The 23,250-nt window shown below is 32.9% G+C and overlaps 1 protein-coding gene across 1 annotated transcript in view; it reads right to left on the reverse strand.

Annotated features, from left to right (window-relative positions):
- Positions 1 to 23,250, reverse strand: part of NRG3 (neuregulin 3) — a 1,146,384-nt gene that overhangs the window by 20,775 nt on the left and 1,102,359 nt on the right. The window contains exons 5-6 of the mRNA XM_051981962.1: positions 12,697 to 12,799; positions 6,417 to 6,543 (exon numbers count right to left, since the gene is read on the reverse strand). Of these exons, the coding sequence (XP_051837922.1) occupies positions 6,417 to 6,543; positions 12,697 to 12,799 (230 nt within the window). The remainder of the gene's footprint in view (positions 1 to 6,416; positions 6,544 to 12,696; positions 12,800 to 23,250) is intronic.

The following is a 23,250-nucleotide window of genomic DNA, read 5'->3' on the forward strand; positions in this document are numbered from 1 at the left end:
AAAATTATGACATTGGGCAAAAAGTCCTTTATTTCTCTAAAACTCAGTATTTACATTTGTAAAAGAGGTAGTAATGATACCTTTGCTATTTATTTTATCAGCTTGTTGTAGTAGGGAAAGAGCTTTGTAAAATTCAAAGTGCTATATGCATTATTAACATTGTATTATTAATATTAATAGTGGTGATAATAGAAGTGAAGATTGATGCTTTCATTGGCAGATGGATCTCCTGCTATGTGAATTCTCTTCTCCAATGCAGGATGGTGATTGGACAACTTATCTGCAATTCCACATAAGGAATTCCAATTCCTTAAAAAATTGCCTGAAACATTGATAAATTAAAAAATTTACCTGTGTTCTTAAAGTTAATATATGTCAGAGGCAGGGCTTGAACTCAGGGATTACTAATTCCCAAACTTGTTTTATATCTACTTTGCCACATGACATATCACTTGACAGTTCCTTACTTTTCTGCTTCCATAAAACTGTCTCTTGCATCTGTTCCTTTCTCATTAATCACATCATTGGCCCTCTTAGTTTGAGGCCTAATTACCTCTCCCCTGAACTACTGTAATAGTTCTAATTGATCTCTTCCTACTACCAGTCATTCACCACCCAATTGTCAAAGTAATTTTCCTTTCATGCATTTCTGACCATGTCACACTATTATTCAATAAACATCAGTGATTGCTTATTGTCTCTAGAGAAAAAGAACCAACTCTTCTGTTTGGCCTTTTATAGACGGGCTTGCATCAACCATCTTAGCTACATTATACTCTCACTCTTAATCTATGATATAGTCAAAACGGTCTTTTCTATTTCATGCCTGTTGTACTCTGTCTCCCATTTTGTTATCTAACTAATTGCTTAAGCCTACAATGGATTCCATGATGACTGCAAAGTCTATAATTTTTATTCCTTTTAAGACTCAGCACAACGAAAACTTTTTACATATAGCCTTCCTCATCCTCCTACCAATTACTAGTGTTCACTTTCCCTAATTTCTCTCATTTATCTGCCTCATATTTCTTTTATATTTCTTCTATTTGTACTCACATATCCACATGTTTCCCTCATGATAGATACCCCATAAAGTCATTGAGAGTAGAGAATGCTTCATTTTTTTTTTATTTTTGGGCAAAATATTTGTCATATAGTAAATACTTTTTTGTTAGCACCTGGCACATTGTAGACACTTAGTAAATTCAAATTGACTGATTACCTTCCATTACTATTGTTATTGTTATTATTGAGTATTTCTGTGTTTTGTTTTTAATATTTTTTGAATTTTTCACTATCCCACAAAAGTAGCATCTCCAAGAATTTGCTAGGCCATTGTTTACATATTTCAAGGCATAAAATTATGATTTTTACAAATGCCACTCAACCTCCTCTTGCTCCAAATATAAATTTTATTCTATTTATTCCCTGCTTGGCTTTTGAAGGTCAGAATCTCCTATAAAAAGACAAGATTTCCTGTTTCTCTAGGTTAGAATACAGCCTTTCCAGTTTTACACTATCAGTAATCATTGCTGCTTCCTGAATATCATGTTGCTTCACTAGACTATCTGTTCCACATCTTGTTAAACAATTGTAAAGTGAAACCCTTCCCTATAAATGTTTAATGAACTTAGGGGAATGCCTGACATTGAAGATTCATTTGTTAAACACTGTGATCAGGAAAGAATTCCAAATAGGCAGACCTGACTTCAGGACACAATGCTTATTGGATTTCCCCCAAAAGAAAAATATTCAGAACACAGATGTGCTCTTTCCCTTTATATCTCTTCTAGAGCAGATAAGTAAAGGTTTCTTCTATTGTTGGTCCTGCCTAAAATAGTTGGCTTGCTCTGAGCACAAATAGAATGAGTCTCCCTGTTTCCCCTCTATTCTCTTATTGTCAGCCTTCAGAACCACAAAAGGAAGGAGAGTGTAACAGTGTTAGAAAGAATATCTTCTCTTACCGCTTTCCCTAATTCTTGTCACAATTTTGAAGGGTAGCTTGGTCAACATTTCCTCATATTTAAAATGAGATTTTCAGATTAGATGATCACAGAAGTCCCTTCCAAGCTGATATCACTGATCATATAATTAGTTAACTAGTTAATAGACATTTTAACACCAACAATTTGTCAGGTTCAATGTGAAGCTTTGGGGAAAACAAAGTAAGACAAAAGTAGCTCCTGATAATTGTTAAAGGGAGTATTTATGTTTCTAACTATGGTATATACCTTAATAACAGAACTAGATTACAGTGTCATTCACAGTCCTCAAAACAATCTGAACTAGTACCTTATCATTCATCTGCTTTGAAACTGATCAAATCTGGTATTTTGTGCATTTTGACCAGAAAAAAAAAAAATTAACATTTGACATTTGCTCAATACTCATTGTAGTGTCAGAGCTTCAGTATAAAGGGCCCAGGCAGAAGCAAATGAGGAGTATCCAGGACTATTGACGGTGCTCTACCTGGCAGAGAGCATGGTACCATAGCTTCTTCCTCCACATCCAGAATCATTCCCCCATCCACCTATCCAAAAAGGCTTGGACTGTGGGAATAGGGGAAAAGTATAAAGGTCAAGGTTATTCTCAGAAAGTAAGCTGGATCAAAAAGGAGGGATCCTTGCTATGCTGGAATGGAGGCTTGTTTCTCCTCATTTGGAAATCCTATTTGTCCCTACGGGGAATTTGGAAAAGAGGAATGGTTAGGCTATGGCTTGGGATGGGAAGGATAAGGATTGAGAAAAGTCTTGATATTTCTTATTTTTTCCTACTCCTTGTATCTTGTGGAATCAATTAATAATTATCAAGCTACTACCGCATATATGTTTGTTTGTGTCTGTAATTGGGGTAGGTGAGAGGAAAGGGGGGGCTAACAAAGTAAAAAGTGCACAGCAGAGAACAAAAGAAAATCTACAAGGAAGCAAAGAAAAGATGGACAACTGTATACAATTTATATATTCTATGGAGTTTCTTGAAATGGAAATATATTGCTTTATATTTTAAATCCTTTCTTGTGTTCGGCTGTACACATGGGAATGTTTTTTGTTTTGTTTTGCTTTGTTTTTCCTATTTTTAAGTTTAAAATAAATAGATACAAGTTGTTTTTAAATATAAAATACATTACGGTTTGCAAGAAAATGTTTGTGTCTCTATCAATGTCAAGGAACAATAATGCATGCACAGAATGCAGGTTTATTTTCTTAGTAGAGAGATGCATTTTAATAGCTAAGAAGTGCCACTTTACTTTCCAGATTAATAGGGAGAATATTAGCATGCTTATCCAACTTATAGATAACACAAAGTTCAGAAAAACAGTTTTTGTCAAAATCGGGAATGAAACAAATTTCTTTTAGGATAGCATGTTGGGTGTCACAAGGAGTAATTTGCTATTTCATGGAATTTCATAAGGATCCACATAATCCTAGATACTTAGGTCCTGCCCAAAACCTCAGTGCAAAAATATGGGATAAGGGAGATATAACTAGACATGAAATGGGATTGATGAGTTTCAGGAGACTGTAATCTTAATATTAATTAATATTAAAATATTGCAGCCCAAAATAATAAGGTAGATTCAAGTTGCATTAATTAGAAGTATGGTGAAAAAAAGGGGGGGGGGTTTGTGTGTGCTAGTGATACTATGTTCTGCTAAATGAGGATTGGTTATAGGAACTGAACGTGTTTAGTCTGTGAAAGAAAGAATTAAATGGATATAGTATCCATTGTCATAGCATGAAAGGGTATAATTTGGAAGAGAGAATACAATTGTTCTTCTTGGTACCTAAGGGCATAACCAGCAATAATGGGCAATTTTACCTTCAAGTAAGGGAACTTAATTAATCATCAAAGTTGTCCTGAAAAAGAATTGATAGTCTTGAGATCAAGGGAGTTCCCCAACACTGGAATTTTATTAGGAAAAATTGGCTGTCCAGTTGTTAAGTGAATTACACAAGACAAAGAAGAGTTTGATAGAAATGATCTTTGAAATCCTTTCAAATCAAAGAATCTATAATGTTTTGAATATATAATGACCTAGTATATAGTCTCAGTTGAGCCATTTAATAATTATTTGGTGTTTATTTAATTTTCTCAAACTCAATTTTCATACTTAAAAAATAAAGGTTATTGCCTGTAGAAAAAAAATTAAAAAACATGATAAAATATTTTACAAATTATAAAATGCTATACCAAAGTAAGATGTGATCATTCCACTGAAGGATTCATTGAAGAATCATGGGTAGGTAGTTATATAATAACCACTAAAATTTATATATTCTTTTAAACTTTCTTTTAAAATTCATTATTATTTCCCTCATACCAGATAATCATACAAGCATTATTATTCCATTTTTACACATGAAAGAACTAAGATCAGAAAGATTTAGAGACTTCTCTGTAGCAAAACAGCAAATTATTATTGGGGAAAAAAATTATCACAGTGCTCAACTTCAAGGTCATTTTTAAAAAAATCTATACCCAGATGCCTATCGAAGATTAACTAGTAACAGATATAGGACAAAACATCAGAGAACTTCAACTCACAAAAGTAGAGGATAAATATATGAGGAAAATTTTAGTCATATCAGAAATTATTAACATAATCATTAATGAAAACTGAAAAATCTATACTATCATTGCAAAACCAAAATAAAACCATAACAGATTTCTCTTCAATTATTCCAAAAGGAAGTTTTGCAAAATGTTGGTGTGAGAAGATTTTCATTTGTGGGCAACATCTAAATACATCTGTTCTGTATAGCATAATGACATTTTTGGTAATGATTTCTTAGAATCACAAATGATACAAAAATTCAGAGCAATTTAAACATGTGGAGGGGCTTTAATGTATCCTGGGTGATTGCCTATTATACTGAAATGCTTGGTTTGTACCGATGGCTTTGTTCCAGGGCCTTTGTTCATCAGAAGCTGAAAACGCTCCATTATAGAGAATGGGAGGAAATGGTACCCTTGGATAAAGCATAACTGTAAAAAGGAGAGAAATACCTCTATGTTTATCAAACAGAATTCTCTTCTTTTTAAATGTTTTGTTCTGCTTTGCATAACTGATGTTTCTGAGATTCTATGAAAGCAGTGTTGCTTGGAGCTGCACATAGAAGCCATCTACAAAAAAGTCAACTTTTGGTCCTTGATAAAATACTTTTCCAGCTGCAGCAAATAAGAGATTTTTTTTTTCAGAAACATATATGTGTATGTGTGTATGTGTGTGTGTGTGTGTGTGTGTGTGTGTGTGTGGTTGTTTAATGCAAAGGGAAAGAGGGAAGGAAGGAAGCAAGGAAGGAAGAAAGGAAAGAAGGAAGGAAAGAAAGAAGAAAGGAAGGAAGGAAGGATGGCAGAAAGAAAAAAGGGAAGGAAAAAAAGAAGGAAGGAATATCAAGTTATTATCTCTATTCCATAGAGTTGTAATTATTGCTTAAAACAAAGAATTTGTTAAGCATCTACTATATTCCAGGCACTGTGCTAAGTGTTTTACAAAAACCTCATTTCATCCTCAAAATAATCCTGTGAATTGGGTATGATTACTATCCCTATTTTGCAATTGATAAAACTCAGTCAAAGATTAAGAAATTTATCATGGTCACACAGTTTGTGAGTGTATTGATTGTGAGCTTAGATCTTTCTGACACTAGACAAAGTGGTCTATTCACTATACATTTTAAATGTAGTGTATTTAACATATTCTATATACTTATATCTATATCTATATCTATTTTCCTCTATTCCCAGTGAAAGACATGCCAATAGCAGTTAGGATTACATATTTAAAGCTAGAAGAGACATCAAAAGTCATGGAGTCCAACCCTTTCATTTTACAGCTGAAGAAATTTGGCAATAAAAGTTTACAGGACCCAATGTCACCTGAGTAGTAACTATCAGAGCTTGTTCATCTAACAGCAAATGTTCTTTCTAGTGTACCATGATGCTTGAAGGGAAGAACTGCCTTATTTTCACTGAGATCTAGAACTCCTGAATTTCTTTTCACTTTTATTGTTTTTTTTTCCTGTTTATAAATGTCTATTAATTTTTTTAAAAATACCAATTTCTTTATAACTCATGTTGGGAGAGAAAAATCAGAACAAAAAGGAAAAGCCATAAGAAAAAGAAAAAAAGTGAACATAGCATGTATTGATTTACATTTAGTCTTCATCCTAAATTTTACCAGAAACTATTTACAAGTTGCAATTTATCACAGCTGATATCTGAAAAGTAGTTTCTGTTTGTCCACCAAAGTTCCTTTGACTTTTCTCCCAAGTCTTCCTTTAAGACATGCAGAAATTTAGCACTTCTGAAATTGTTCAAGGTCAAGTGCAGGTAGGCACCAGGAACATCTAAATGTCATTATTTCAGTGAATCAAGCCACATTGTTCCATGGCCTATGTGTCCAGATCACTTACATTTTGCTGTTGTCCTCTGCTCTGTGCCATGTTGTCTGACTTGACCATCATGCTGGAGGCATTGAGGCTGTACTTTTTACCACTTTGCATTTCTTTCAACTGCCCCTGGATTTGTTTAGTTTGTTTCCTGTGAGAAGAAAAGAAAATCTGTGTTGGTTTTCATTGATTTTTGCTATATACATGTTTTTGCCCCTCAGAGAAAGCATCATTCTTATAACCTCTGACATTTATGATTTTCTAAAGATAGCAACATTAAATTATTGAGAAGAGATCATTTTTGTCACCAGAGGGAACCATATGCAAAGAATCTATTTGAGCTAGAGCATCCTATTATCTATAAAAATATTGGGGAGTAAGGAGATATGCCATTCTTTTTTTTTAATCAATTAATTTTTTTAAAATAGGTCTTTTTATTTTCAAAATGTATGCAAAGATAGTTTTCAGCATTCACCCTTGCATAACCTGTGTTCCAAATTTTTCTCCTTCCCTTCTCCTCATTCCCTCCCCTAAACAGCAAGTAATCCAATATATGTTAAACATGTGCAGTTCTTCTAAACATCTTTCCACATTTATCATGCTGCATATGAAAAATCAGATGAAAAAGGCAAAAATAGCAAGCAAACACAAAAACGGTGAAAATATGTTATGATCCACATTCAGTCCCCACAGGCCTCTTTCTCAATGCAAATTGTTCTCTCTATCACATGTCTATTGAATTTGGTCTGAGTCAAGATTTGCCTTTCTTAAATGAAATTTATGTGGGGATCGAAAGTTAGAGGCTTTCACCTTTCTGGCTTCTCACACTTCCTTCAAGACTCAGACCGAATTATACTTTCAAAAGAATTTTCTGAGTATCTTTACTAATGTCTTCCTTCGGAGGTTATTTTCCATTTAGACTGTATATATTTTACATGCATAGACATTTGAATATTGTCTTCCCTTTAGAATGTGAATTCCTGAAAGACAGGAATCAACTTTTTTTTTTAACTATTTATATTTATATTTGTTTAATTATTTGACCTTTTTTGGATTTCTAGAACTTTGCATCACACCTTAAATATAGTAACTATAGAATAAATGCTTGTTAACAAACTTAGTTTCAATGCACTGGCATTCTTTGCTTGATGGATATTTCATTGACCTCAAAGGGGAAATAGAAAACCTCATTTTATCTACCTTTTATCATGCTGACCTACTTGTCTATTCCTCATACCTAGAATGTTCTTTCTCCTGGTTCCCCTGTTTCTTTCAAGTTCCAACTAAAATCCCATATTCTATAAAAATAAACTTTCATAATATCCCTTAATTCTACTGCCTCTACCTGCTGAATCTTTTGTCTAGTATATTTGATTTTATTCTCTTGCTGGCTTTAATCTAGTCTGGTTTATAAATAACTATTTATCTATTGCCTCCCAGATTAGATAGTGAACTCCTTGAAATCAGGGGAAAAAATATACATATATTTATACATGTATGTGTGTGTGTGTGTGTATATATATATATATATATACACACACACATATATATATTTAACAATTTAAATTTTTAAATTTAAAATACATAACAAATATATACACATATACATATACACAATATGCCTTTCTTTGTATCACCAATATGTAGTGTCTCTAATACACTACAGATATTTATTAAACGTTTGACCGACTCACTATTGGCTATCTTAATCAGTGCTTATAGAGTAACCTAATTCAACATAAATAAAAGTATTAGATATGCTGTAGATCATTGCTACTCCCAGTATAATGCAGAAGGTCTAGGAAATATAACTTTCCAATAGCATCCTCCAAAATCTATAAAGAAATAAGAATTCTTTGGTTCTATCAAATAAGTTCAATGAAATGCTGAGAATAGGATGCATTTGTGCCCATTCAAACATCCCTTTTATCTTCTCAGTTCTTTGAGAAGCTTTTATCCTCTTGCTAGCTTTAATCTAATCTTAATAATCTAGCTACTTCCCAACAGCCAATCTGTAGCCTATTGTTAGAAATAAATCTATTATATTTTCATTAAAAAGTCCTTGCAAAAATGGATTATTGCTCTTACAATAGGATCAGTAATTCAGAAACTAAGTGTGGTGTTGGGAAACCATGGTTCCATATAGCAGTTAGAAGCAATAGGATTGCTAGCATTAGGCATGTGGGCACCAATGCAATACTCAACTATTTCCTTAAAACATCACAGTTAAGTAGTTATCTTAGTAACTTTTATCATGCAGGAGAGCTACAAGTGGCTTTAGAAGATATCTTGTCTAATCCCCTCATTGCAAAATTGAGGAAATTATTCACTCACCCAAAGTAAAATTTTGGATCTTTTCTAGCCCTTTCTCAACTATCTTCTATTTCTGCTTCTAATGATCTCTTAATTCTGATGACTTCTTGATTCCCTCCCTTCTTCAACTGTAATATTCACTCAATATTCAATCAATAGCACTTGTTAAAAAAGCATCCAAGATGTGTCAAGCACTAAGCTTATAGGATCATGGATTTAAAATTGAATTGATAGATTTGGATTTAAATTGGCCAAAGACTATTTAGTCTAACTCCAGAATTAACAGATGTGGAAATTGAGACCTAGGATAGTAAAAAGACTTCCTCAAGAACACAAATGTAGAAAGTGGCAAAGCTTAAGATGGAATTTAGTTCTCCTGATATCCTATCCAGAATTCTTCCCACTATATCATGCTATTAGGAAGATTTAGAATTTAAATTGTAACATAGCAGAATATAATATATGAACCTCTCACCCCCTCTGTCTGCCTTCTATGTATTCATCACTTCTGTGATGTCAGAGAAGAGAAAGGGGTATGTTTGAAAAATGTTACAAAGGTAAAATCAACCAGCATTGACAACAAGGATTGGATTAGATATGGGATGAGAGAGGCATCCAAGATAATTCCTACCTTGTGAACTTGAGAAGCTCGAGAAAAGTGTTCCTTATCACATTAATAGAGAAAGTAGAGTGGAGAAGGTTTAGGGCACAGATAATGATCTCCATTTTGGATATATTGAGTTCAAGATGTTTAATCAATATTCAAGCTAAAATGACTGAAAAGTAGTTGGAGATGTGAGATGGAATCAGAGAGTTTGGATGAAGGTATGTATATTTGAGAATCATCAGCATGGAGACAGTCATTGCATTCATGGAAACTGTTGAGATCACAAAGTGAAATAGCAAAAAAGAGAAAAGAAGAGGTCCCAGGGTGTAACTTTGAGAGTTGAACTATGATTCAAGGGCATGGTAGGGAAGAGGATCAGCAAAAGAGACAATTCTGCACTTTTAACTCAATATAAATATTTCAATTTATTCTTAGAATTTGTGATAAATAATGATTATAGACATCCTATTTTCCTATTTTCCCTAAACTTTAGTCCCACATAGGAAGTGTCTTTAATATACTCTTAGAAATGTAGCTAAGTACTGAAGATAAGACAAGCCCATTCCTTTGCTTAGAAGAAAAGATATAAAAACATCAAGCTTTCCATCCTCTCTAGGGCAAGGGGATTTTAAGAATTTCAAAATAAGTTTCAAATACATCATGATCAAGAAAAACGAAGTAATTTAGAACAAAAGACTGAGAATCCTTAGATTTCATGTTTCATTTCAAATATTATTCTGCTTAACACTCTAGCCTGCTTTTCACTTTTATGTATATGTTGAAACATAAGGAAAAAAGCCTTAAAATGCAATGCAAAAGCCTTCTCCAGAACATATGCCTTCTCTCATGACTGGCATAAAGGGAACAGTTCTCCTTGCCCCAAGGTTTTCCTTGGGTTCCAGCTGGTCAATCAGACAGGCAGGCGGGTTCTGGGTCACTGCTTCCCCTTTGGCTTTGGTCCTTTGAAACCTCTGTTAATGACACTGATATTTAGAGATGTTTTCATGTTTATACATCAAGTCCAACCAGCCTGAGTCTGTGGAGGGTTATTGTTCATCTTTGTGCCCACTCATTGCCCAAGGAAGTGAGAGATTGACAGCTCTTAAAGACTGAAATCTATTTATCCAGCTGTTCTCCATTCCTCCTGATTACCATAATCAGTTTTTAGTTTAAATGTGGTGCAACTACAAATTATACTCTAAAAATAAGTGATTAACTACTTCTTCAAAGTAATTTGCTTATTGTTAAATACACAATTTCTTCCCCATACACAGCATTTATAAAGAGACCCTTCTGCTGCCTTGATGGTAGCTGATTTCCCAATCCTGCTGCTGTCACAGTGAATATTCTCCTCTCCTAAATAGGTGGCCACCAGGTCCTAGTGAGACAGAGAGTGAATTGGTCTCACTGGAATCTGTAAACCCCTTCATGTAGCTCTCAATTTTTCTTTAACTGTCTGTCACACTTGGAATTAGCAGTTATGAATTGATTGATTTTATATTCTGAGTTCAATTTTATTATGAAATATGTTTGCTAATACCATTTAATACCACACACATATATGCATATATTATCAGCTGATACATAACTAAGCCTTTCAGGTTCATTAATTATTTTATATGGGCTTGTCTTGTCTTCACTACTTAGCTACATTTCTAAGAGTATATATTTACTTCACTGAATTCTCACAGCATCCTCATGATTTGTCTCTTAACTACTCAGACTTCAATTTGAGTACTCTCTCCAAATTGTAGGCTGCCACACATCTGTAAAGCTCCTCTCCTGTTTCTATTCTATTCTAGGATAAGCTCATTGTCCATTTATTATGTCTATCTAAAATAAAAGGATTAGTTTTCTGTATGTTTTATTCATTCAATAGCTTCTCATAATCTGTACAATGGAAATTCTGTGACCATTCAGTTTTTCTGATTGTTGGGCAAATCACTTTAGGGTGACTTTGAACCTTATTGAAAAAAGCCTGGAATGGCACAAGATTTGATGCCATTATCCACAAATAGATCTTGGGCATCTCCACATTTTATCTCACATCTCTAAATCTTTGTATAACCCTTGTTCATATTTACCTGGTAATCTTTTTCTGAATGACACATATTCATTAGTTCATATTTACATACTAATTATAATCCAATTTGATACATTAAAGAGTTATATAGTTCATCTCTGTACCTACTCACTGCTCCAGAAAATGATAGATTGAAAGTTCCAAAAGTTTGAAATCCCCTATCTAGGTGTTCTCCCCCTCTCCCTCTTTTCCTTCAGTTTAAATGCCTCCTGATACTGCTAGTGCACTCCTCCTTAAATTTTATTATCTTTCTTTTAAAAATATATTTATATACATACCTTTAAAAAAAAAGTAAAATACATACTCTTAGCAGGCAGGAACTTTTTTTTTTTCTTACCTCTTGTGCCTGAATACTTGAGAAATAATTACTAACTGATTGTTCTATAAAGAATGTCTATTCCATTTTAGTTTTGTACTAGACATCTTGCATGATAATGGTAAATACTTTTGGTGAAGATAGAATATTCCTATTTTATAGCTAATTTTGTGCTAAAGATGAGAATGCTAATAATACGGTAACAAAGTCAGAGAGATTAAATGACTAGATAAGGTTTGAAAATTAAAATGAAAACCAAGTATTCTTAAATTTGGTGTCAATCAGTTCTTTATGCTTTGAATTATGTATCTCTTACATGTATGCATAGTACACATATACATGCACAGACACACATGTACATATACTTGTGTATGCAGGTTTGAATATAGCCATACGTGTACATATGCAAGACACAGACTCTCTGAATTTTTACTTACATTGTCTTGCATGTTAAATGATCTGCCTACTTTTATACATAACCTTTTTTAGTAGGGATATTTGTTAATTTACTGAACATATTCTCTGCATCATGAAAAATGAGGCTAAGGAAAATATTTTTCCCTGTTAAAGTGAAATTCCATGCTCTCAGTTGAATGGGATAATACCCTATGTGTTTCAGCTGTAATTTCTTATTTTCAGGAAGGTTATTTATAGCCTGATAGAGAAGATACTAAATATGCTGATATAGACTTCTAACAGATGAAAGCAACAGAGGAATGGTTCTTGATCACTGGAGCTTAATGGAATCTGTCTTGTTGCTGATAAGAAAAGATAGGTCTATACCCCAAATTCCTAAATTCATTAGTCATTTAAAAATTTTAGGCCCAGCCATTGAAATTTGATGAGAAAAGATTCTCCTGTCAAACCAGCTGGTCTAGTGCCTCCCAGGGGATGCTCCTGCTTTGAAGATGAACTGTGAACAGAAATGTTGGTAAGTGCCTACCCCGAGAAAAGACTTTATGATACAAGACAGAAAGCCTCTTACTTGCTTTTGAAGTAGAATGCAGCACAGAGCATGCCTACAACGACAATCCCGAAGATGATACAGGAAATTGAAAGCACCTGCCTTTGGTAAACTTCTTCACTCTCTGTGAATAGAAAAAGAAAAAAAGTAGAAATTAGATTTTTTTTCAAATTGAAGAATGAGGGAAGAAGTTAGTAAAGAAAAAGAATCATTATTTTTTCATTTCTTCTTGTGGATTTTAATACTCAATAACTTTTTTAAACGATTATGTTCTGTCCCAATTTGGTATGGATAGTAGCCATGGAGGAGAAAGGACAAGAAATTAAGAAGTTATTAATTCCCCCAACTTTTCTTTATTGTTGTTTCTGAAATTGACTACTTGTGGAATTTTGGACAAGATAATTCATTTTTCCATATTTCAGTTAACTTATCTGGAAAATAATTGTGCTGGACTAGGTGATTTTTATAATCTCTTCCAACTAAATCTATGAGTCTATGAATTCAACATTTGTTCATTTTACTATCTGAACATCCAGTTAGCATTTAAATAGCAAAGTATTTGGCATAACACGTGTATCAACAGTGTGCCTAAAAATCCATACTGATTGCTTAAGAATTAAAACAACAAAACTTTATGACTGTTCTTTTTTTTCCTTGTTCCCTAGATTTTCTGTCTGCTGTATCTCAGTGTTCCTGGGTGGCTTTCTGGTGAGCCAAATCTCAGATCCCTTTTGAATCACTTGTTACTTGCATTTGTGTGTGAAATGTAAAGAATACTGAGTGCTACTTACTAATGTTCTTTCTGCTATTATCACTGTGGTGCTTTCTTATTCTTTTGCCACATTTTTGCTTATTGACGGTATAAAAAGAGATTTAGACTAGTCAGAGATGTTTCTGTCACAAGGATTATCGGTGCTTATTGGCAAGGCCATTCAAGAATTTCCCCAAATGTGATGGAAAACTTCCACTGGTTTGCTGAGGTAAGATTTGTATTCTCCATTACCTGAAGTGCCTATTTAATTCCTTCATGAAAGAAAGAAGAGTCTTGTAGAGTCATTAATGGCAATGAGGTGTTGAGAGATTAATGGGACCTAGGTCCAGGAAATTGTTGCTGTTTTTCAGTTATGTCTGACTTTTCACCCCATTTGGCGGTTTTTGACAAAGATATTGGAGTGCTTTGCTCTTTCCTTCTCCAATTCCAGATAAGGAAACTGAGGCAAATTGTGTTAATTGACTTGCCCAGAGTCACAAACACAAATGAAGCCAGATTTGAACCCAAGATGTGTCTTTTTTTACTTCAAATCCGGCACTCTATGCACTATGCCACTTAGCTGCCAGGATCAGGAAAACTTGAATTCAAACCTTTCCTTAGGCTCTTACTAGATAATTAGTAAATAGGCCCTAATTAAATCACCAAAACTACCCCATTTACTTACCTGTAAAATAAAGATAATAATAGTGCTTACTCACCACAGTTGTGAGAATCAAATAAGATAATTTTTGTGGTTTTTTGGTAAATGTTAAAGCATGATATAAAAGTGAAACATTATTAAAGAAAGCCAGAATTATAGCACCAAAAAATGCTATATTATTGCCCTAGTTGCTTATGAACTTTTTAGAGATCCTTGTGACCACCCCTTGGACAATATCTGCCTCTGTCTCAACTCAAAGATGTTCCTTTTGAAGAACATGACTCACTGTTTCTATAGAGATAGAATTACTGCCGCTATATGGTTTCCTCATCCAAAATATATTTGTCTCATGTTAAGAGAGAGTGAGAAAATAGGAGTTTCATCATTAGAAAGCTTCCTGAAAAGTCACACAACATTTTAACATCTGACCTGACTAGAGTAATATTTTCTAGAAAAGTTTTGGAACATGGCTTTAAAAAGTTTTAAGTTTCTCAAAGACTCAACTTTTTAAATGTATTAGAATATCACATTTTAAAAAAAACCTATTCCCTCACCATTTCTTTCATCTCACATTTGCATTTTTGTATCAGAATTTTCAAAACTTATAAACAGTCAGGCCAAGGTTTAAAGATCCATTTAGTTCTACCACACATTTCTTTTGTTAATTAATTCAGATACATTGAATGTAAATTATTAGTGAGACAAAATGTGGGAAATGATGTGAAGCAAAAAGCTGAGGAAAATATTTAATTCATAATGAGGACACTACACATTTAAGTGAATCAGCATTCCTTAATCATAACTGATGTTTCCAGTCTAGTGGACAAGAAAAATCTATAATTTAAGTCTAAGTAAAGGCAACAGTCTAAAAATAATACGGGAATTTCAAACTCAAGATGATGAAGTCCTCATTCTGCTTTTATAAGGCACTTTAAATTTTTCAAAATGTTTTGCCAGCATCTCTTTTGGTTATGTTAACGAGATTATTATTGTCATTAAGAATGTACTGCCTCCCCTGATTTTGTCCTAGTGAGTATTGCAACTATTTACTAGCATCGTGAACCATTTTTGGATGATTATTGTTTTATTAATGTGGTAAGCATGGGATATTTTTAGAAATGAATATTTAAGATTATTAAAAGAGTGGAACTCAGGGAAATATCATACTAATGTTCTATATATGTGTGTACATATAATATAGGACTCTACTCAATGTATATGCTGTTATTTTAACTTCAGTGGAGTTTAAGCTTAGAAAGGTGTAATTAACTTAAAGAAGAACAGATATATAGTGAGGAATACTGGTCTTGGAATCAGGTAAACCTAAATTTAAATCTTCCTTCAGACATTAAGTTCCATGATCCTGTATAATTCATATAAACTTTCTGTACCTTTGCTCCCTCACCTGAAAATATCTGAATAGCACATATAATGTGTCAGGCATTGTGCTAAATGCTTTATAGGTATTGTCTAAAATAAGAAGGTTAGACTTAATGGTTTCTAATGTCCCTTCCAGCTAGAAATTTATAATCAAACTGAAGAAATGGTTATTGGTTGTCTCCATTAACTTGAACTCTCGAATAGCATTTTTTTTTTTTGTTGAGGTGCACCTTTATGAGAAATAAGACTTTAACTCCTCCTACTACACTCTTTCTCTAAGATAATTTAATTTGATCCTTCTTCGTGGGCTTCGCTCATAAATATGTTTTCATTATTCCCTTAGTGACAATCATGTAAGGGGAGGCTTCTAAAATATGCACAGCTTTGCTCCTTCTTGCAGAACATAAATATTGATTTATCAGTTTAGTTTACTATCTCTATATGGATTTGTTCAGAGTTTATATCCTAAAGAATCCTAAAGATTATATCACTCCTATGTTACAGAAACTGCAATGGTCTCCAGTTGACTCTGGCATAGAATGCAAATTTGTGTTTCACATTTGAAGCCTTTTATAATCTAGTTCCATCAACCTATATTTCAGACATTTTGCTTCTCACATAGTCTATGTTGCATCCAAATAGGCATAGACTGTTCCAATATAGAACCCTATGCCTACTGACCTCATCTTCTTAGGACTTTTATCCATCTTCAGGAGCGCAATTGCCAGCTTCTAAAGAGAGATTTTCTTGATACATCAAGTTATTAGTATTCACACTCTCAAGTGATTCTATATTTACTCTGTACATATTTTTTATTTATTTTTCAGCTTATGTTAGACCTTCATCCATAGAACACAGTCTTCTCAAAATTTTGTTTTCCTATGATTTTCTTTTAACATTAGTTCTACCAGTTCTCATTGTATTTTTCATTCTCTTTGCCTTCTTTCTTTGAGGTTCTATTGCAAAATTATAATAAACAATCTTTGACCTTCTATGTTAAATCATTATTTTGATTTTTCAAAACGTTAAGTACTCTAATTTTATTCCTTAATTCTTACTAGATTATTTTTATTAAGCTTCTCAACTCCATAGGGATTTTTCTAGCTGTTTTACCTTAATTTATTTTTTGTAGTTCATATGTCCTCCTATTCCCTGTTCCCTTTCTTCACTTCCCTTAGTTTCATTTATCCATTTTGTTCTTCATTGTATCATGATATCTTTTACTTTGCATTGTTTTGTCATTTGCTTAGTCTCTCACCGCTAATTTATTCTGTGGGTTTATTCTTGTGAGGACTTCTTTTCTTTACCTTTTGTTGTAATTCATTACTTTATGTCAAGCATACCTTGCTGTTCTGAAGTATAGCCTAAACTAGGAACTCTCATTCTTACAAAGGTTTTTTTTTCTACCATTTTTGTCACTGAGAAATCATAGATTTTCCAGTTCTTTCAAAATTCTGCACCAAGTTAACTTGAACTAATCAAAGACATCTCTAGGTACTCCCAATTGATTTATTTATCTTTATTTCTTTAGATATATTAGGTGTCAATTCCTTTATTCTCTTCCCTCCCCACCTTGGCCTTGGAAGATAAAACAAGCAACATGAGTTAAGCAACCCCTCCTTTCTTGTCATCTGTTATTATGGATATAGATATATATTATCTATATTTATGGATATATATATATATATTATATATATATATAGATAGATAGATATATATATATATATCGGTTTAGAGCAGGGAAGTACCTTAAAAGGAGGTCATTGACTTCAAGCTCTTATTTTATCCCTAAGGTAACTTTAGACAGGGAGGTTAAATAATTTATCCAGGATTGTTCACCTAGCAAGCATCTGATGCAGACTTTGAACATAGGCCTTTATTGATTCCAAACTAGAGCTCTAACCTCTAGGCAACATTTTCTCTCCATCTCCATTAAATAACAGTTTTATACCTTTCTTGATCATCCTTTTCCCCCTACAATATTAGTAAAAACAATTACTTCCTATAGATTTCTTTGACAGTTTCAGCATATTCCATGCATTAGCATTTCTGACATTATAATTAAAGGATCATACCATAGTTTTACAATTACTTTCTTTTCTCTATTCTGTTTCCATTTCTGCATATGATTATTTAAAATTTAGGTTAGGTGTGAGATTCCTATTACTGAAAAGTTAATAACTTTGAACAATCACCCCCTTTCTTTCTCAGCAGAATTATTTCTCTTTATTATAAAAAAAAAAAAAAGTATTCTTCAGAGCTTCCCATATCCCCTCAGGCTGACTTCTCCAGTAGAACTTTTATTCATGATAACTGATTTATTTGTCTGTGGAGTCATTCCAATCAAAAAATACTCTCAAATGTAAAGTGTGTATGATTGTATGCTTCATTTTCTTCTCCTCTTTTACAAATCAGATGATGATATTATTCACATATTTTCCATCTTAGAAATGAATACCGCCTCGTGGTAAGAAACAGATCCAGCAGGTCACTTATATCTTTGTTGTATCTTTTTCTTGTTCTATAATGTATAATAGCTTATAGACTTGTTATAGGTCATGTTTTATTTAAACCTTGCTTCTTTCATGGCATTTATCAATATAACAATTTTTAGGTAGGCCTGTATAACACAAGGTTTTATGTATAACACAAAAACCTCAAAGACTTCATAAACTAATAGTATAGTACTTAGTAAATGTCTTTGAATTGGTGAATTGTACAAGGGATAGAGTGCTGGATCTGGAGTCAAGAAAACTCATCTTCCTGAGTTCAAATATACAATTACTAGCAACATGATCCTGACCAAGTCCCATAACCCCATTTGCCTCTGTTTTCTCATCTTTAAAATGAGTTGGAGAAGGAATTGGCAAATCATCCAGTATCTTTGCCAAGAAAACCCTAAATGAGGTCACAAGGAATTGTACACAACTCAAAAAAAAATGACTGAACAAACAAAAACATTGTTGAATTAAATTTTGTGTCTTATCTCTCCTATTAAATTGTAAACATATGAGAGAACAGTGGTTGCATTTGATTTATCTTTTATCTTGCTCAAAGCCTAATAGAATATTTGCTCATAGTTTTTGGGAAAAACAATAGTTGGACTACAAAGCACTTTGTACTATTATCATTGTTGGAATAAGTTAAGCACCTTTAGGAGATGAGGGGTATCCAAGAATTATAAGATGCCCACCCTTAAGACAGAAGGAGCATGACTCATGGTTGTGAAGTAGATCAAATCATGACAAAGGAAATTCAAAGAGCATTTGCTGATTTTCTTAGAATTGCCTATTTTTTTAAACTTAATGCTAAGGACCACAATTCAACTGTACACATAGGAATAGCACAAATGAGAAAATAGGTCTACTTTAAGTTTGTGCAGAAGTAACTGGGAAGTAAGAAGTGACTTAAAGAATTGAATTAAACAGTGATCACTCATGTATACTGCATACTTTGTGGTTTTTGTTGTTTATCAAGTATAGTTGTACTTGGCATTGATTGTTAGTCTTTTTGTTTTCAAAATAATTGGACCTTGCACAGCCTGGATCTGTCAGTTAATCAGTAAGTTAATAAAATGTATTAAGCTCCTACTCTATGTCAGACACTATTAAATTCTAAAGTACCAAAAAAACAAACAAACAAACAAACAAAAAAAAAAAAAACAGGATATAAGTTCAGGCCCAGAAATACCTCAAAATTTAATAGGCAAGAAAACAAGCAGATATGTTTTATACAGTATAATTAGGAGATAATTAAGAGGGAAAGGACACTAAAATTAAGAGAACTGGAGAAGATTTCTAGTAGAAGGTCAGATTTTAATTCAGACTTGGAAGAAAATAAGGAAGCCAAGAACCAAAGAAGATGAAAGAATACATTCCAGAAATGGGGGATTGTCCCAGGAAATAGTGACAAGGAAGGGAATGTCTTGTTCATGGCCAAGTAACAAAGCTATTGTTACTGAATCTGATGAAATAATGAGCAGGATGAATATAGTAAGAGATCTAAAAGTGTGGTAATGGTAAGGGAAAGATTAAGTGCTAGAACCTTCAAATAAGATGGGTTTCCCAAACATGGAGAAATAATTGTCTTCAATCATGCAATTGTTGAAAGTAATAAGACCTCTGGGAACTGGGTCATGGACAAAAGAAAAAAAGGAATAGTGTCTATGTATATTTGTTGGAGAAAACTAGACCCACATTAGCTTTCTGTTTGCCTGCCAACTTGAACTGGATTTTCAGTGCTTATTGAAATTCTCCTTTGATGACCTATATAACAAATGCTGAAAAAGCTGAACTATATGCTTATAGGAGAAAGCATTCCCTTTGCTTTGTGAGTCCCCTGACTGAAGATGGAGGAACAAGAGCAAGAAATCCTTACCCACATTATTATTTATAACCAGCGGCCTCAAGTTTTTTCTGGACTTGTGAGGATCTAGTTTTATATCTTAGGGATTTCTCAATAATTAATACTCTCTGAAACTTATGTTTGCTCCCACCTAAAGAATTTCTCTGGGAATAACATAGTATCATTTATTTCAATTTTACATCTAGGTTTCCTCATTTTTAAAAATTTGTAAACATTGACCATGGAACAAATTTATTATATACAATAAAAAAATAGCAAAAACAATTCTGTGCATTTTCTTTCTCAGATAAAACTGTAAAATAACAAACATTCCAAAGCTTTTATCACAGTTCTAACATACTATCCCGCAATTAATCTAAAATTCTCGAATGAAGGAAATGGTCACAATGCATTATTTACAATTGGCTCACCAATTATATCTAGTAATAAATTTGCCTGAAAAAGGAATAAAATAGAAAATTTCACCCTTTTGATGTTTATGGTACCATGTGCTATTTTCTCACATTGGATATATTTCTCATTCCATAGATTTCTTTTTTTCTCCTTCAGTAAACTACATGGTTCATTCCACATCCTAGTTAGGACTATTTTTCACAGGGTAACTGGGTGACATTGTTGGTGGGTGAGAATGAATTATCACCATCTACAATGTTTCACTAGAAGTTAAATCATAAAACGATTGTCCCATGACATATGAACACCCAAATAAGCAATTGAATGAGACTAAATTACATAAATAAATATAAAATTAAATTTAAAATCAAATGAACATATAATACATGTTATAAATATAATGATATATGTATAAATACACATTATACATACATACATAACATATTTAATGTATGTATGTGTTATGTGTGTACTATATACATATATAAATTGAGTGAATGGTTTTACATGTCCTTATCAACCCTTTTCCTTCTATTAGAAGAAATGCTGTATGAAAATCACTTTTTAATAGATATTTCTCATTCCTTCCCAATTCTATCAGTTGTACCTATGAATTCAGAAATATGGTTCTAAGTTATAACTCTAATCACATTATTTACTTAATACTTGAGAAGACCATCTACAACAGCTGCCTTCATTTCTTGTCCTCTCACTCTCTTAAGTCTACAATTTGGCATCTAAACTCAGTATTCAACAAAACTGTGCTCTTCAAAGTTACTAATGATCTCTTAATTACCAAATTTCATGACCTTTTTTCAATCTTCTTTCTTCTTGACTTCTATACAGTTTTTGACACAGTTGATTGTCTTTTTGTCCTGGATACTCTCTTTTATCTAGACATGCTGAACACTTCTTTCCCAGTTTCACTATTACCTATTTGACTATTACTTTTCATGGTCCTTCCTGCTCCTTCATCAAGGTCATGTCTATTAATGGTGGATATCCCGCAGGGCTATGTCCTAAACTCTTTTTGCTTTATTCTTGATAATAATTTTTTTTGATGACTTCCTCAGCTCCCATGAATTTACATAAGATCTCTACACTGATGATTCTCAGCAATATCTATCCTGCCCAATTTCTCTGCTAACTTTGAATCTCACATCTCCAAATGACTTTCAGACATCTCAAAATGGATATCCAATAGAAATCTTAAACACATGTCATAAGTGACCTAATTTTCTTTCCCACTAAAACCCTCCCACCTCCTTTTGTGTTCAGTCATTTCAGTCATGTCCACATCTTAATGACTTTATTTGAAATAGTTTTCTTTGGCAAAGATACTGATTTGTTATTTCCTATTCCAGCTCATTTTACCATTTGCTGATTTAGTGATACCATTATTCATTCCCAGTCCTGCTTGTAAATCGATGTTTGGGGAATCTCTGTTGATGAAAGTACGATCCAGTCATCTGCTTTTTTATTACCTCCTCTCTGATCATACCAAGTTATACCCCACCTGTTAAACATTACATACAGGCATTGGAGAAGACCTGAGACACAATGACCTATTCTCTTTTAATGATTTGCATCTATCTCAATTGTTTTGATATCTTTAGGAAAGTTATCACTAAAAACTAGATCCTTGTTCATATTATTTATTTATTTGCTTGCTTATTTATTTATTTATATATTAGCTCCCCAATTTGATTGTAAGTTCCTCAAGGGCAAGGACAGCCTTTTGTCTCTTTTTGTAACCCTTGCACTTAATGCAGAACTTGGCACATTGAAGGCATAAGATGAAGATTAATTGATTAATTTATACAACTTGTTTGTGAGTTCCTCAAGGGTATTGACAATGTTTTTGCCTTTCTTTATAAACTCAGTGCTTAGTGCAATGCTAGCATATAGTAGGGCTTAAGAAATGATTTTACGTTACTGAGTCAGGTTATTGAAAACCACCTACACCACACAGTGCTTATCAAATCAAATCAAAATTGCTTATCATTGCTTTATCCCTTTAAAATTTCTCTTTTTTGGCTTGAACAGAATCTATTATGCTTCAGCTGTAGTACAATTTTTTAAAAAAGCAAGGGTAGCAATTTTATTTTCAGATAAAGAAAAGTAAAAATAGATCCTATTAAAAGAGATAAGAAAGGAAAGTACATCTTGATAAAGGGTACTGTAAACAATGAGGTAGTAATGATACTAAATGTATTTACACCAAATTGTAGAACAGTCCTAGAGAAGATTCCAGTGACAGGAAGAAATAGACAGCAAGAATATATTAGTGGGGGATTTCAAACTTCCTCTCCTAGAATCAGATATATTTAATCTCAAAATAAACAAGAAAAGAACTAGGGAAGTTAATAGAATCCTAGAAAACCTAGATATGATAGACCTCTGGAGAAATTTGATTAAGAACAGAAAGTACACCTTTTTCTCAGCATTAAATGGCATCTACACAAAAACTGATTACAATCAAATGCAGAAAGGTAGAAATAGTAAATGCTTCCTTTTCAGACCACAATGCAATAAAAATTATATTCAATAAAGGGTTAGGGAAAAATAGACTAAAAACCTAATTCTAAAAAATAATTTCATCCAGAGAAAGACGATAATGAGACAATATACCAAAACCTATGGGATACAGGCAAAGCAGTTCTTAGGAGATATTTTATATGTAATAGCTATATATATAAAGCAGAGAAAGAAGAGATCAATGAATCTGGCATGCAACTAAAAATGCTAGGGAAAAAAAAAACAAAAAAAATCCCACAAATATCAAATTAGAAATGCTCAAACTCAAAGGAGAGATTAATACATTAGAAACTAAAAAAACTATTGAACTAATAAATAAAACTAAGAGTTGATTTTATAAAAAAAAATCCAGTAAAATTGATAAACTTTGGTAAATTTGATCAGAAAAAGGAAAGAAAAAACCCAAGTAACCAGCATCAAAAATGAAAAGAATACCAACAATGACAAAGAAATTAAAGCAATATTTAGGAGATATTTTACTCAACAG

This window comes from Antechinus flavipes, chromosome 2 (genome assembly GCF_016432865.1).
Source record: "Antechinus flavipes isolate AdamAnt ecotype Samford, QLD, Australia chromosome 2, AdamAnt_v2, whole genome shotgun sequence".
In the NCBI taxonomy this organism is placed as follows: Eukaryota; Metazoa; Chordata; class Mammalia; order Dasyuromorphia; family Dasyuridae; genus Antechinus; species Antechinus flavipes.